Genomic DNA, 17,820 nt, shown 5'->3' on the forward strand with positions numbered 1-17,820 from the left:
TTTTTCCCAATTGAATATTTACTATTGAACATTAATGAGGGAGTAAATTATCATAATGTCATACACACATATATATACATCCAAATACATATGTACGAGAAAATTTCAGAAGCATGCCAAATTTTTCTATAATATTTACTCAACTCAAATTAAAACAAAATTTTTGAAGTCCAACAGAGTTTTACTTTTGTCAAAGTGTTTTTTCTTTTCTAGTGAAGCAAAAATTAATAGGTCTTCATCCTAAAGGGGTTGGCACTCCATCTTAAGTGTCATGGATATCAACTTCATGTAAAGCAAGCTGGGGGTGGAGAGAGGGGGTTGGGGTTGGTACACCGACGCGTAAGTTAAAGGGTGGCACCTCAAGACACTGAAAACAAGTTTTGTATCTTAGGAGCGTGTTTGGTAAATAGAACAGTTTGTAACTGTTCCATGAATCTGCCTCAATTTTTGGACCATATGCATTAAACACGTACATTCTATTACATTCGACAAATGGACATTAGGAGAACAAAAAATTGGATGGGAGCTTCAGTTCTCTATTGAGCGAGCAGGCATGTTTTCTGAAAGCCTCTATTGAGCGAGCAGGCATGTTTTCTGAAAGCTTACTTTATGCAAAGACACTGGTGAGTGCAGTTTTATCATGGGAATTGGATGTCAATGAAATCATGAGAACTGAACGATTCCAATTAAATTGCAAGAAAAAAGACCATATTGTTTAGCAAGACTGCATGTTGCAATCTTCCATCTTCATTTTACCAATATTGTTTGTCGGCAGCACGCACAAGAGGCACACGATTGTTCGTGTGTGTGTGTGTGTGTGTATATATATATATATAAGGCCGAGTCAAGGCCTTGCAAAAATTTAAAATACATGAAAATCACAAACCAGCTGCTCATCTACCTGGCTAGGGCTCGTACTGAAAGTCCTCAAGGAAAAGAAGATCCATAGTTCAAACCCTTCTGTAATAAATATGTATTTTGAATCTAGTAGTAGTAGAAGGACCTCTCATCTGCAACTTTCATGTCAAATGTAAATTAGTAAGAGGAAATTAAATACTCATTTAAGGTGTTTGAATTGCCCTGCAATTCTTGGACTTCCGGTCCCGATTCCCACTCAGATTTCTCCTCCACTTGCAGCCTGTGATTTCTGATCGGCTGTAGTTTCCTGTCCCACTCGATTCCGATTAATGTGAACATGCGCCCGGACACTCCTACACCCTTGACTCACTTTCATAGGAAATCACTCAGCATAACTTTCCCTAGGAAATTGAATCTTAAGAAGCCGAATCTCATGTCTGTGTCAATCTAAGAAAACCGAAGCTTTGGCATTGAAATTCCCGCATTTTAAATTCGGTAAGACAATTACAGTTTTTTCCTCTCTCCCTAGAACAGAGGATGACAGTTTTGGCGACTTTCTCTCTCTCTCTCTCTCTCTCTCTCTATATATATATATATATATATATATATAAAGAAACTTGTAAACTGTCTACTTGACTTAATCTAGCTAGGTTTGGTCGAATGGATACGCTCTACCTGGTAGCTAAACCTGTTCACCTACTTTTATCAAAAATCCTGCCAAACTTTCGGCCCTCAAATGTATAGGATTGAGATCATCCGCATACAACAAATAATTATGCTGCTCTCAACCCGTCACGTCCAAGATGATGCACCAGTTAGCCTACCCTAGTGGTCATGCATGCAAGAATTTAAGTTTTACAGTTATCAACTTATCACGTTAAGCACAAGAGGCCCATCTTGATAATCACTATTAAACTCTCTCTCTCTCTCTCTCTCTACAGCTTCCTAGCAGCATTAAGTGGCATGGTTATTCTTATGCTTACCTAAAGACAGTGGCGGAGCCAGATATTTTTGGCTACGGGGCACTAGTACATAGTTTGTGAAAAAAATTTCTGTTATTTTAAAAATAAAGCAAATATTGGCGTGGGCAACACAGGCGTGAAGCTGGGTTGAGACTCCATTTCACATGGAGTTTTCTTGAGCTGGCGTAGGCAGGCGCCCACACCTGCCCCACGCTGGCTCCGCCACTGCCTAAAGACATAGTTGGCAAACTTGCGGGCTGACTTAGGAATCGCCCGAGTAAGCTCGGATTGCCAACAAATCTGCCCGCAAGTCAAGGGTTGGCCCGACTGGGCTCTTACTCGCTCCTGACTCGACCCCGCTCCACTTGGCACTGGCTCGCCCTTGACTCACTCGGAATCGCCTGATTCAGCTGCAATATTTTTACATTACGGTTATTTGAATACTCAAGTGAATCGACGAGTCAACACGCTGACCCAGTGACCTGGTCATCTACAGCTCCGGACTTTTGAGTCCGATATATGGGTTTGCCAATTATGCATCAAGATCAAGATGGGTTAGGGATTCAGAATCTGAGAATTAAAAGTATGGCCTTGGTTTTTAAAAGGTGGCATGCCATTTTATGGACCGATGGTACCTCCAACAGGCGATCCAAGCAGGAATATCAACTACCGTTGGATCTCACAAGCATCCAATCAGCCTCAGCGGTTTTTGAAAGATTTTTGCATCTATTAAATGCATGGTTGCAAATTTTACCTCATTTCATGGATAGATTGGTTCATAGTCCTTCGCCTTCTCAACAGATGGTCCGGATTGAAGGTTCTATTGCACAACATTCCACTTAGTAGTTTATACTTTAGAGTTCTTTGTTAAGTGGTTGGTTGGTCCTGGTTCTTAGTCTTTTTGGGATCCATGAGACCAGGAGCCTTGATGTAAGAATGGGCTCCATCGTTACAAACTCAATTAATTTGAGTATCAGAAAAGAAAATTGGAATAGGGGATGGTGCACTAATGAACATTGGTAGGGATATAAGTAAAAGGTATTTTGTGACTCCATATTGGTACTGTTTAGTGGGTTATTTACTCTCCTTAGCTGCTTTGATAACTCTCATTCAGACTATAGTCCTCTCTGGCTTTGAATAGGATGCTCACTTAATTGCTATATCTGTCTTTAATGTTGTTTATATCGATGGGGACCCTCACTCACTGGTAGGCCATAGTCCAAAACTTTCAATAAAAGATGGCGGTACATCACTTTCATTTATTTATACAGATCTTGAAAGAAACATGTCCGAGTACTCATTTATAGCCACAGAAGATTTGCCTCCAAAAACAGTTTAGATCACAAGCTTATTAAATGTCTGAAATTTGTGGCTTTTCGACATGTTTGCAAGTCACACACTGCAGCGGACATATACACAGTAGATAGAATTTCCAATGTAACATATATATGAGAAAGAATATCTTACACCTAGGCTCAGTAGTTCCGGTTAAGTAGTTGAACAGCTACATCATAAATGAAAAAAACATCTCCCACATGGTTGTGTCCCCTCAATTTTCTTGTACTTTTAGGCAAGTCAGGATTAATGCTGACTCCTATCAGATTATGCCAAGGAGATGTGTGCAGACTGTCAATGATCTGACCTTCTTAAACTAGAACTCTAAAGAAACACTTTTGCCAAAAGGATGCTAAAAGAGAGGGGGCCGAACATGGAACCTTAGGGATTGTTTGGTAAATAAAAGATCTTGTGAATATCCCATGAATCTGTATTAATAAATATTGAGTTCGATTCATGGAACATCTACTCTTCATCATTAGGGTAGATTCATGAAACACTTACGAAGTATTCTAATTACCAAAACACCTCTTAGTTTCAAGCTATGTCTAGTTAGTTAAAACATGCTGATTAATTACTCAATCACACTATCAAATGCCAAGCTTAATCAAGTTGACCTCCGGTAGCTCGATGTTGTGTCCAGTCTTCCTGAGTCCAGAGTCTTCCTTCATTGGCAATAACCACAAGGGTTATTTCAAACAGACAGATTAGTGAAAGTTCAACCATCAGTTCAATATATGTGGGCGCTACTTCTCTGATTTGCAAATGGTGAGTTATCCTTGTCTAATACACTACCTGCTCTCTGTTCTCTCTCCCTCTCTCTCTCTCCTGTGGCTGTCAATTCGTGCCGGAATACATGATCACTCTTTTGGAAGCTCGTACCGTCTGACCAGTAATTTTATATTGGAAAATAGATGCTCCAACCCTAATTATAGATCCTATAAAATGGGCCATACAGAAACCAAGTTTATATATATAAAACCTCGGTAGGACAGGAATTTTCTGTATAAAGCCAATAGTATTTGGAAGATGGTACTCTCACATCATAGACAGTCATAGGCTGCCTTCGATCTATGAACAGATGAGCAGAGGGCTGTCTGCCTAACACTTGGATGTCCCATCATGTTGTTAATAATATATAAGGCTAGATTGGTAGGCAAAGATGAGCTTAAAGGTGGTTTTGGGATTACATGGGATCTGTCGCATGACAAAGTTGGCCTGGTGGGTGAACTTGAATGAGATTTAGGATCTGGTTTTGTCTTTTATGATTTTATATATATATATATATATATATATATATATATATATATGATAAGGTGATGCATCTTAACAGGGGCGGAGGCAGTGAGTGGGCACTGTATGGGCTATTGCCCACACAGACTCTCAAAAAACTCCTAGTTTAATATTGATACTTTAGATAATAAAATTTTATAACCAGTGCCCCTTAACCAAAACTTCCACCCTTGTCCATCTATTATATAAACTTGACATATCTTCTTATTTATGAAAAGAGTTCAGGCGGTTTGTCTAGTGTCACTTCTCCTCCATTACTTGATATTTTAATGATGTTAGTTGAAACGAAAAAATAAGAAACAAAAATTGGCCTATGAAGGTCTAATTGCTGAACTTGCACCAACCTCTACTAGGCAAGTGTTTAACATCAATGACTACAGGTACTGTTTATTTCAGTTAGTGTTCGAAAATGACTGTCCCCATTTGCCGGTAAACATCCACTAAAAAGGTATGGAATCATAGAACTGTTCGCCGCACACACACTGATATAGAAGGCAAAGCCACCAGCAAGACATTGACAGGCAAACAATATATATTGAGTTTCCTTGTAAAGGGTATAATGCATAATTTGTTATCTTTGAATATTTAAAAGCTTTAAGAGAGAGAGAGAGACTTGGGTAAAGGACAGGCCGGAATTGCAAGTATTAATATTTTAACTAAAGATATCATTTCATTTGGTCGTGGGGTTTATTAATGAAAAGTATGCATGTTGTGGAATTCTAATGTTTAGGTAACCTTTGGGAGGATCTAAAAGTCAGCACCAGCTCAAATTCATTCAAACCATAGCCCTCCTCACGCTTGCTGATTTTTTTCTTTAAATTCTTTTGCTTCATGAAACAAAGGCAAAAATTCTCGGTTTTGCCTTTTTTTTAGTACTCAAGTTTACTTTCCCCTTTTAACTACTTGTTTTTCAGTTTAATTAATGTGAATCGGCTGCCCCTCTTTTCTATCTCATTTCATGTCGTAACATCATTTTCTTCAATCCTTTATCATATTGAATGCATTTGATCATCTGACTCATTTATAGCCAACAGTAGTTTGATCCTTCCAGCTAAGGCATTGATATAAAACCAAGTTGGAGGATCTCAAAGTCCAACTCCCGGGATTCACATAATCTGATGGCAATCTGCCACTCTATGACTCGTAAATAAGAGAGAGAGAGATTCCTCACCAATCCCTTTCAATCTGCCAAACATTGAGACCAACCCAATCCCAACCCTCAGTTTCCCATGCAAGATTCTTAATCTTATGAACGTACCTAATGAGATTTGTCGATTTGGTGAGATGGTCATCGTAGCTTAACTTTTTTTAATGGACAAGCTAAAGTTAGGCAGATCCCTACCAAATTATGCCCAAAAAATGCATCCAAACTATTAAACTTTTAACTTTCCTTTACCTCACTTGATTGCAAGAAGGACCGAAGGAGGGTATTCCAGTAATATCTGCATCCCGCATGTAGAACACTTTCTTCTACATAAACACAATGTAGAACATATATTTCAAAAAAAACAATGTTCTTATTAGACATCCTTCAAAGGATAATACTTGCAACCCAATTGCTGATGTTATCAGATAGACAACCCGATGACCTATACCGGTCTGTGACCTCTCCACAATTTTTGGTTTGGAATTGTAGTTAACTTCAACTTGTCCAAGCATAAGAAAGAAGCATTTGAATTTGTGAACCAAGGTTTCTTGCCTAATCCAAGTTTTGAGTCTCTCATTTCTGAATATTTGAGACACTGAAGATATTTTCATATGTAAAAATTCTCAAAATTGTTTGTCAGCCCCTATATAAATTTTCAAAATACTATTCGGCCCCCCTAAAAAATATTTCTGGTTCTGCCCCTGGCCAGAGATGTGTCCAGTTTTATCTAATGTTTCCAAAGATGAGCATTTAAACGAGAATTTTCCACTAAAAAAATAGAAAGAATCATGGAAACACTAAGTGAAAGAGGAGATGCTGATCAGCAGAAACTTAGGACTACAAGTGAGGTTCTTGGTGGGGCAGCAAATTGGATGGAAGCTAGGATCCTCTAGTGCTGTAAAGGAGGAAGGGGTGCGTTTGAGCTTCTTGAGAGGCCTTAGAAGGTTGGCCATGGAAGCCATGGTGATTGCTTGGGGGCACCATTGGAAAGAAATCCGTTGGGGGTAACAGGACAGAGAAATGCACAAATCAGTACCCTCTGACCATTTTCATTAGCAAATGCAGCAATTTTTTTTTTTTTTGTCTTCGATCAAATCCTATCCTGACAATGTTTATCATTAGCAACGTGATTCTTAGGAGTCCAGATTTAACAATATAAATTTTTCAGGGGGAAAAAAGGGGTGTGAACTGTCCTGTTCTCTTATTGAGGCACTTTTCTTTCAGAGGAACATCTTGCATTAGCAACAGACTATGGAGGTCATTTTAGTCATTTTATTCAATGACTGAAATGAACCAGAGGTAACTTGACGGTGGTAATCAAAAGAGGCTGTTTGAACTTTGAACACACTTTAAAACGTTAAACGGTTAGTTGAAATATTGTGAAACAAGGACATGTTTTCGCTATACGTTCATTTCTTGAGCAATTCCTCACAATTTTTTATCAACAGAATCTTGGTCTTGGTGACTATGAACACAAACAACTTCACATTGTATTTTTTACATTTGGGGTTGCAAAAACCTCGAGGTCAAAAAAACAAATCATAATTTACATTTAAAACGGATATTTACATTCAAGAATGCAATATGTATATAAAAAGCACAGACAGAAGGCATCCAAACTCGCACACCTGTCCATGTCGAGGTTACACTACCGACAGATATCAGAGATTCCAAAACTTCTCCGGTTCTACGAAAAACAAAGATCGATCTTGAACCTCCAGATTTGCAATGTGCCAGTCCACAAACCGTGCTTGAGTGCATTTCAAGAGAAAAAGAACAACGGGCAAGACCCACCACCCATCACCCTCCCTATTTCTGCATAGGAAAAAAAAGAGGATCACAAGTTATAACCAGAAACACAAATTCACAAATAACAATGAAAAGGATTGAAGATTTTAAAGCATATTATATGATCCTCAGACAAATCACTGTCTCCTTTTAGCAACTAAGAACTCGTCTAACGGAAGAATTAACAGCATGACCATGTCAACTGTGCCAACCCAAAATTTCTTGTTGAAGTTAATATCCTGAACTTATACTCGGCAACGAATGTCTGGACTTAGACAAGGCAATGTCGACATTATTACGAAGGAAGATTCCTAGAGGCTGCCTAGTTGAACGTAAATATTCTGAAGTATGGACTTCAAGGGCATAGTTTGCAACTTCTTACAATAACTGGACAAGCAAAATTACAGCACTATTGTTGATTACATTCACTGGACCTAGTCATACTTTCTCACAAGTTGGTTTGTTCTTGATAACTGACGTTTGACAACAAATGACCCATCATAAAAGTCAGTATGAGCTTATACCATATATCCACAACCGCAATCATCTGCTTAGTTACTTGGTATAATCTCCTAGATTAAGACAGAAACAAAAAGGATCGTTGGATAGATACCTTCCAAATGTCTGAGCACTTGTAGTTTGAGAAGATTGTTGTAGGAAACCGTAATAAACAAGGCCGCAACTGAAAGATACGAACTGCATTAATGCCAGAAAATTTGTCAGAGATCTCCACAGCCCACATTCATGGGCTACTAAAAGAAAAGCTAGCATGAAAACCCTTGTATAAATGAAAATCAACTTTCATCAAGATATTGCGCTTACATTCATATCGGATTTCCTAAAATGTACTTCAGGTTACAAGCAGAACACATGTATAAAAAACCAAAACATGCAAAAGACATACATAAACTAAATATTTTCCTCATATCTACTTATACCCCCAAAACCACAAAAGACAGTAAAGTATAAACTCATAAAATACTAACGTAGACAAATATAATATTTAAAAATTGAAGAGACTATGAAGCAGCAACTTTCTAAGATGACTATATTTCCCGTATTGGCAGGTGCTGCAACTAAAATACCAGTAGCAAATGCTGGATTAAAGTTGCATTGCATTTGGGTCATCTTGAAGTAAGCAACACCGAAAAATGTTAATTCTCTCTAGGATACCAGTAATGTACTCAACCATTCTCCTTACTAACGGAAAGCATAAAGCCACATATAAGCACCCAAAAAAAAAGGCTACATAGTTCTACATATCATGTAATTCATCATTTCCAAATCGATATTACAAAACTACCACAGAAAGAGAAGGACAATATATGACAATGTACTTACGATGTTGGAAAGAGAAGTAGCATTCCATAAAGCATAAACCCGTGCAAGAGAAGAAGATCTCTGAGGCATTTGACTGAAAAGTGCACTCAAACCGGCTGGGAATGAAGATAGCAAGGAAAGTGGAAGGATAAGCAAGACTGAAAGGAAGGTGCCCAGAGAAATCCAGTAAAATTGAAGCAGCATAAGAAGGGTTAAGGTGAAGTCCCCAAGAAGTAAAATCGTTATAACTAGCAGCACTGTATCCTGCAATACGTTTGAGTAAATGGATTAGTAGTCAAATCCACCAGCACTAAAAAAGGAAAAATCTTAATTATTTACCTGGCAGTCAATGGGCTTGGTATTTTGGAGTAGAAGAGAAAATGGGAACAAGAAGCCTCTTTTATAGTCCAGAGATTGTACTGTGACACTATTCAGTAACCCTCCACTTACTCCTCCACTTATTCTCTTCCGTGATAAAAAATGATTAGCAAGCTGCTGATTCTGCTGCATTTGGTCACTACTGTTGCAGGGAACTGTAGGACTTTTACTGCAGTAGAACATTCAATGGTAAATAAGAGGTCTTGTCATTAAGCGATAATAAAATAGTTGCAGATCCCATCCATTAATGAAGAAGATTGTTCATACAATGAGATTTTATTTTATGCCACAGATATTGTGTGAGACGGAAACACGACATGATTGGTTATCGAACAATACCTCGTTTGATTTAAACTGCCTCTGCTTGTTCTTTTGGGAACGCTCAGGCTGTTATTTTGGAGCAATGAATTCCCAATTGTTATTAGAAGCCCTAACTGATAATAACCAGAAGCTGTGGCCTGGAACCATCCCAGCTCAGCTCTAATGGCATACAATTGCAGTTGTGGATTTGCAAGAATATTGATCCAGTCAATAACAGGCATTAATGTGGAACGCACACGTGCCTGTCTCACAGTTCTTAGTTGGGCATTGATTCCATCAACTAGCCGATCCCAGATTTTTGAAGGAATATACTGTAGAAATTATATAAGGTTATTTTAAGTCATAATTGAAGACTCAATCTGCCTCAGAACCAAAAATACCTGGCTTACAATCCTCGTTAACAGCATGTCACTGTGAAGGTTGTAAGGAGACATATAACTTCCATCACCGCCAAGCATAATACAGAAGGGAAACCTATGCAGGTTTCCTGAATGTATATCCAATCGCTTCTCATCCCCACCAAGGAAAAAATCAATATAAGCAACTATAAGATCCGGGGTAGAGCCTACCTGCAAGTTAGGGCCATCAATTTGTAAAAAGAAACATAATACGCTCAACAACAGGCCATTACTGTACTCAGCAGGGTAAGAACACATGAACAGAACTGATAGACACCCAAAAATTCATCTATCAGTACTTTCAATCGTATTAAACTTATTTTTCAGGACAATAATTTTCAAATCTTTCAACCTGTAAAACTTTGGTACTTATCATAAAGCCCCATGTGCATCCACATGCACCCGGAAGAGAAAAAAAAAAAAGAAAGGAGAGAGAACTGTTGTCCATTTTACCTTTTGATCAGTACAAGAAACATCATAAAATGATAAGAAGAAAATGCATCAAAAATCATGCTGATCAGTTGGGTGCTTTCTGGCAAGCCAGAAAAAAACTGCTTGCTTCGACCATATTGTTGATTAATGCACATATTTCTTCCAACCGAGCAATGAAAACTGGTAGCAATTGTGTACAGCCAACGAAACACAAAGAAGCGGTTTTAAAGCTTGGATTGTCTCTCACCTTTGTGAGTGCACGACCAGGCATTCATGCTAATCTACTGAGCCAGACACAGAACATATACAAGCACCCACGGATATATCATTGCATATCCAGCATCACATTCACTTATCTTCAAAAGAAAGATTTAGTGTTCTCATCAGCAGAAAATTTGCAAATTGTGTCCCTAAACTAGTGGGATCTGAGTTTGCAGTTCCATCTTATGAAAAAGGTAGCTGATCCAGACATTGTATCACAAGAAATTGATTTGGTCCCAGTAATAAAAACATTCCTATGATCATAATATGAACTGCACATCTTCATTTTCAAGCATTCATTTCTAGTTTTCTACAGAAATCTAAGCCATCTATTTCAAAAGTGATTGGAACTATGAATTGAAGTCTCATAGACATAATGCCACAAAAACATGAACCTTTCAACAGTTGTTTCCATAAGAGGCATGTACTTTGTCATATGGTCATATCTTTCACACTTTTTACTTCTTCAAGAAAGTAAATTGATTTTCCACCCACAAGATACAATCACAAAGTTGCCATGGATTCATTTCTTTATTTGATGGGGACTGCAGCCTAATCTATGATCGAGGATTTTATTGCAATCTTGCATAATTTATAATTTTATATTGCAACATGTTTTCTGGTAAGTGTATCTGATGTGGTGAATCTCTACTCCCCATGTAACTTGAAAAATGGCTTTCACTAAAAAAGGCTATAAACAAGTACACACGACAGTAAAGGGTTTATATACATGTGCCATCAGTTTTTCTCAAAATCTTACATACACACACGCGCACATACATGAACATGCATATATACATTAATTTAAGATAAACACATAGTTCATCACTGAGCTTTGCCATGATAAGAATCTAGAGCTGCTTCCAACAGACCATCGACCACATGTAAGACCCTATAGTAACAATAATGCTTTCAATCATTGAAAGCTGGTTAAGTTAGTCAGCATCGTATGGCCCTAAAGATGACACCATGTTACATCACATACTTATCCATGAAATATATCTCGCATTATTGATGCAGTTAGATAAGCCTCTTCCTCATATATCATAATTCATAACATTCCTTGTTAGGGACCACGTAGCCAAAGGTGTCTGTTGGCACCTAGGCAAGGAGGCCACTAAAAGCCTTAATTGACACCTAGGTGGAACTCAGCATAGTTGGAACCCAAAGTAAAGTTTAAAATGTAAATATGAAAAATTGCAATTCATTCTAAAACTGATAAAAATCAAACCATCCGAAAAAGGAACATAATTTATTTCTTTAAATGTTAAAACAGCAAGAGAAAAGAAAAAGGACTTTCAATTAGCACCTACCTAGGCTATTGGTGAAACTAGGCACTAGATTTGTGCCCAGAAAGAATATGCTGACTAAGCAGCGATTTTCACAACATAGGCAGGGAACTGTTTTCCTGACCTAGGCCCGTGAAGGAAAGAATACAAGTACCTTCATCCCTTTGTAAAGAGCACGTGAACGACAAGAACGGAGACAAGAATGATCATATTCTGATTTGACATATTCCTGCAAGCGATGAATCTTCTTTCTCCGACGCCACTGTTTCCACGACCAAGCACAAGGGTAAGCAAGCATAGAAAGAATACTATGCACTGAACCCTCCCACCACTCATATGCAGCAATAGAGTTGATATCATCAATGAATCTGTTGAAGGCATCCTCATACCTGTCAATACAATAGCCAATCAAGAAAGGCAATAAACATAAACGAAAACTAGCAGAATTGCCTTTACATGGATACTCATCCATACACAATCTCAACAATAGCATCAGGTGGAGAATGAGGAAGGTGCCATGGTTCTCTAAAGGTATTTGGACCCATGAAGTACATTCTGTGTACATGGCTTTGTGTTTCTTCATTTCTGCGGGTATCATGCACCTATGGTTGAAAAATTAGATAATTCAAGCTAAATCATCATAAAATTCTTTAGAACAAATGCATATTCCAGAAATCTCAAAGAACCTAAACCTCCAAACAGTATAACACTTGAACCTTAGAGGGGCAGTGATAATACCTCTATTAGAGACAAGAGATGCGGGAATGAGTGATGAACGCGAGATTCATTACACTTCATGTGTCCATAAGAACTTCCAGATGCCACAAACTTAATCCTGATAGCATTCAACAGCAATGCTAAGAGCACTAAACTGAATGTCAGAATAAGTCCAAAGAACCATGGCCCTCCAAATTTATGCACAAGCTCTTCAAGTGGTGTATAGCAGTTTGGCATCCTATATTTGTCTGAAAGACATTTGTACGGGCAAGAAGGTTGAGAAACACCACCTGCATAAAGCTGTTTAGTGCTTCAAGCCAGAAAAAGAGGTAGCTCCCAAGAATGATAACCTTTTTCTTTTTTACATATCAGAAAATGCAATTTTATGTGTTTCACGGTGAAAAACAAGAAGAAAGTCCTATCGTTCGAAATTTCAATTCAACCACTACCTGCAGGCATGAAAAATGAGAATGCAGCAACATCAAGAGATTTACCTCTTACATATACAAAAACTGCACGATTGGGAAGAGAATCGAGGGCGCACGGAGAGCATAATGAAGGTTCTGAGCCATCTACATCTTTATATGTGCCAACTGGACACTCCTATAAATGAAGATAATGCTTCACTTTTCAGGTGGCATAATACCAATATACTTGAACAAATTTCACAGATCAAAGTTTTGAATAACCAAACAGATGAGAGTAACTCTTTAGACAAGCAAGAAGGTCATGGATGTAAACCTGCCCTATTACTATAACAAAACAGAAACCAAAGTAGACTAAGATTCATTGAGTCAGGACGTTAGGCCACTTGAACATTTTAGAATAGATCTGAATTTCATTCAGGTATATAATACATGAAAAGCAACAGAACCTCACTAAGAACTTTTTTATTTTTTCACAATGAAGATCGTGCATATCATCAACCTTGTAAGGTATAGTTTCAGATAACCCTAGTCTTCGTTATCATCAATAGAATGAAAATATCTTTGCCAAAACAATATGCCAACCAGAAAAAACCATTGACATCAACAACAAACGGCAACTATGGACTTCACAAATGACAATCTTACATTGCAGAATGTGCCGTAAAGCCCTTTTGGACACTTGTTCCCTGTGATTGTTCCATCCTCACCAGAAAGGCCATCATTACTACCAAAGCCACCTCTACATGCAAGCCACACAGTTTTAACTTAGCTATCAGTTATGATTTCAAGTTAAAACTTTAAAAAGAAAAAAGATCCATGCTTGTTGCTCTTGGCGCACAGATTGCTAAGCATAAAAGTATAATGTCAGAGTGTTTGTGCGTGAACAATAGGATATCACATAGACAAAAGCACCATGATATAGCATAGTTAATCTAGGACAGCAGTGCACTAGGTACATATGCAGGACAGCTAGCATGACAATGTGAACTGGTTGACAATCGAAATGCAATTTCTTTAAAAAATGACCATTACTGCAGAATTGTTTTGTCAAAGTATCACTGCCCAAAGACAAACTAAACTTTTTCCTGTCCTTGAGGCATGTTTTATAAGCTGTAAAGACAAGCCGTGAATGTTTAGTAACTTCAGCAAGAGGAAATAAAACAATAGCAAATGATGTGTTATTATTATTAACACCTCCGTGTAGGGTTGAGCATAAGCTGACTTCGACCTTGGTTAAGATGGCTCAGGCTCAGCTAGATCCTTGAAAGCTTTGCCTTGTGCAGCACTCGACACAGATCATGAAATCTTGGCTGTGCTTGAACTCAAGTCAAGTTCAAGTTTCGCAGCTCAGCCGACTCTGAAAAGATTTTTTTTTTTTTTACAGCTTTTGGGGGAGATGTGTCAAAAGACAATGACAACTGGGGGATTTGAACATGTAACACCTACATGAAAGCACAAAAAGCTATTGCAGCACCAAACATGTAAAACATACAATACACCAAAAGAATTACTTCTTTTCATGAGTTTAATCAAAGCTTAAATGAGCTTGCACAATGCAGCTCAAGCTCAGCTCATTTGAATATGAGCTGAAAGATCTTGAACTTGATTCATCATACACAAGTCAAGATCGGGCCAACCTTAATTAGGCCTACCCTAGTCAAGTTCAAGATACTCAACTTATTGCCCACACCCACCTCTGTATGATGGTCTTATTAACAGCTATCACATACAGATTGAGTCAGAATTTGGCTAACCTCAAGTTGATGGTGCTATTTACAACAGCAATTGGAACATATTCATCACCAGTTGCTATATTCGACCAATCGAAATGAATTCTTCCTCCACCACCACCGCCGCAGCCAAAAAGGCCACCTTTTCCACCAGATATTGATAGCGTTGACTTGTTCCCAAGCACAAGCATCTGAAGAAACAAAAGAATTGACCCACCAGAGCCACCACCAAGCCCACCAATTGTTGTATAATTTTGATTTCTCAAAGGTACAACACTCTCCCCATTTGCATCCATGGATCCATAAATGTCCAATTTTGACAATGGCCATTGGGTAGAGCCCATCACTACAAAATGAAATATCAATAATAGTATATGGAACCTCTGCAGGCTTCTTTTAAACATCCAAAAAAGTTGACATAATACTGCAACAGACAGGTGCTCAGGAAATAGATAAAAGTACCACTAGTAAAATATAATCACTTGACAAATCTTACCAATCAACCCTCCTCCAGCAACGTAACCATCAAGTTTGGTAGGATCTCCATTGCCACTTCCAAGTTCACAAGGCAGATTAGCATCACCATATTTTTTACCACCTTCAGTTAGTTTTCCATCATAAAATCCTGCACCCCCTCGACCACCATGTCCTGCACCACTTCCAGCTCCATATTTTCCATATTTCCCTTTTCCAATTCCATCTATGCAACCTAAAAAAGTCCGCAGAAAGAAAAAGAACTATAAATGTAGGCATTGAGATCAAGTTAAATTTCAGCATCATAAGAACAATATGACTCAGGCATTGTGCACTAATCACCACATCAATATGATAATTCAGTAATATGTATTTGGCATCCTTTATGGTCAATATAAAGCAAAAAACCTCAATATTACCTAACCCTGATGCACTTATCACACCCCCCGTATTAACGACAACAGTCCTTGCCCTGTGGATGTGTATGATACTACCGATGACAAGGCCACTAATAGTAAGGTCTTCCACACGGCAAATCTGACAGAAATTTTAACCAGTTAAATCAAACTAGAAATACAAAAAAAGGAACATTAACAGAAAATATAAGATGGTTAGCCAATCTTCTGCAATAGGTATGCTCTGAACCTATCCTTTTCAAGCAAATACAGGAAAGAAAGAAAACAAGCTATTTAACAATTTAGAAGAGAATAATATCCCAAAAATTTATGCATTCAGGGACAAAAGTCACATGGATATGCACATCTTGTGGTTATGCAAGTGGCGATGTGCTTAAACATGGTACTGAATCAACTGACACCTTATATAAGGTATGGCAGTTTCAGAACTTTATGAAAATAAATTTCTTTTCAAGGTGAGGAGGTTGTGACACCTATCAATTCTCCTATTTTTAAACCAGAATGGAAAGAAGCAAAGGATGTCTACCTTCATTTTGTCAGATGAGACAGTACGGGAGGCAGGAATCACCTCTGCTCATCCTTTACTGTCTATCAACAAGCAGGAACTCATGCAGACCTGGATTTGGATATGGTTTTCAACTTAAGTCATGGATCATAACCTCTACTCTTGATTTATGCATGCTTTGTTTCTGGATTTGATTTCAACCTAAGTCATGGACCATGATTGGTGCAACTGTTTATATGTGCCAGATTTGGTCACAATCTAAATCATGGATCACAAACTCTGAAATTGTTTACACAAGCCATATTTGTTTTTAACCTAAGTCATGAATCATAATCACCAGCATTGTTTATATGTGAAAACTCATTATCATTCTCATGTTATCAATTTTTGCATTTGTTTCCCTAAATTCTATCCTCAAAATGTGATCTATAGTGTCGGACCTGGATTCCAGATTTGGTCTCCACCTAATTCATGGATCATAATCTCTACATTGTTTATAGGTACCCAAGTCATGGTCAGAATCCCCAATTGTTTATATATGCAAATTTGTTGCCTTTCTCGTTTTATCAAAATGCTCATTTTTCCCAAGATCTATAAGGTAGGTTTCGTGGAGATTAGCTTTTGAATTGCTGGAATCCGTGTGTCAAGGTTTTGTAAGCAATTCAACAATGAAAGATAATGTATCAAATTTTTTAGGCTCATAAGAAACTTTTTTTTTTTTTAGAAACTACACAAATATTATTAGGCTTTGGTCCTGTTGAACACATCTACACAATTGGACCAAGTCAAAACAACTTCAATTATGACATCCAAATTATTTCATATACAGATGGTTGTAGTGTGGGTGTGCCTTCGCATAACCCACCTTGACTCCAATTGAGCCAATAATATGCCCCAACTTTACAAGCTCCCTCATCCCAAATGGGCTTTTCCCTCCACGGCCATTACCGTATGGAGGAATTTCAAGTCTCATTTGATGTGTAAATACAACACACACACACACACTATATATATATATATATATATATATATAGAACCTCTATACATGCAATCTAGTCAAAATTTGCCTTCTGGCCCTTCTCCTTAAATTTGTTTCTTTGTTTCCATTTTCATAGATCCAACCATATAAAATGATCTATATGGTTTTCAGAAGGTATCAGGGATTTGGTGAACACATGCATATTTTTCAGAAACTGCTTCTTCCAACAATTTTGTCACAAGACAACCAATCACTAGTGTGCTCGCATACTAAGTAAGGTGGATCAAGCCAAAGGTTAAGAATACAGCTTGTTGCAGGAGCCATCAAAACCTCAATTTACAGGATTTGAAAAGATAAAATGAGATAGCAGACTAATCCTCATCCTTGCAGAAGCCAAAATGAAACAGATATCCTAACACAATTACCATGTTTCATTAAGAAAGAATGGCAACACCATAGAAACAATTACCTGAAGAAATAAAAGTGAGCTTTTACATGAAATATATGTCAAGCAGATGCAAGAAAAATTACAAATGATAACTGCATAGCCAAATTTGTACATTATGAAGCAAAATCCAGCATCCTAGTATGCGATAAGAAAGAAAAAAAAATGTGCTACAAGTTAGTTTGACATATAAAAGGAACATAATAGAGAAACAAGAGATAGATGGACAGATTGTCATTATGGGTGTTTGATAAGTGCGGATCTTACTAAAGACTGCGGATCAATGTCATCATTTCATGGTCTGATCCATGGTCCATCACATGCGGAGGAAACATCTGCATGCT

General features: G+C 37.8%; 1 protein-coding gene across 1 annotated transcript in view; it reads right to left on the reverse strand.

The window, feature by feature from the left end:
• Positions 1-7,057: 7,057 nt before the first annotated feature.
• The window catches only part of LOC116265352 (uncharacterized), a 41,663-nt gene continuing 30,900 nt past the window's right edge, over positions 7,058-17,820 (reverse strand). The window contains exons 10-23 of the mRNA XM_031645914.2: positions 15,551-15,668; positions 15,154-15,366; positions 14,682-15,003; positions 13,573-13,666; positions 12,994-13,102; positions 12,521-12,789; positions 12,257-12,384; positions 11,937-12,171; positions 9,783-9,971; positions 9,421-9,713; positions 9,043-9,250; positions 8,725-8,967; positions 7,997-8,079; positions 7,058-7,410 (exon numbers count right to left, since the gene is read on the reverse strand). Of these exons, the coding sequence (XP_031501774.1) occupies positions 7,257-7,410; positions 7,997-8,079; positions 8,725-8,967; positions 9,043-9,250; positions 9,421-9,713; positions 9,783-9,971; positions 11,937-12,171; positions 12,257-12,384; positions 12,521-12,789; positions 12,994-13,102; positions 13,573-13,666; positions 14,682-15,003; positions 15,154-15,366; positions 15,551-15,668 (2,658 nt within the window). The 3' untranslated portion in view covers positions 7,058-7,256. The remainder of the gene's footprint in view (positions 7,411-7,996; positions 8,080-8,724; positions 8,968-9,042; positions 9,251-9,420; positions 9,714-9,782; positions 9,972-11,936; positions 12,172-12,256; positions 12,385-12,520; positions 12,790-12,993; positions 13,103-13,572; positions 13,667-14,681; positions 15,004-15,153; positions 15,367-15,550; positions 15,669-17,820) is intronic.

This window comes from Nymphaea colorata, chromosome 12 (genome assembly GCF_008831285.2).
Source record: "Nymphaea colorata isolate Beijing-Zhang1983 chromosome 12, ASM883128v2, whole genome shotgun sequence".
NCBI lineage: Eukaryota > Viridiplantae > Streptophyta > Magnoliopsida > Nymphaeales > Nymphaeaceae > Nymphaea > Nymphaea colorata.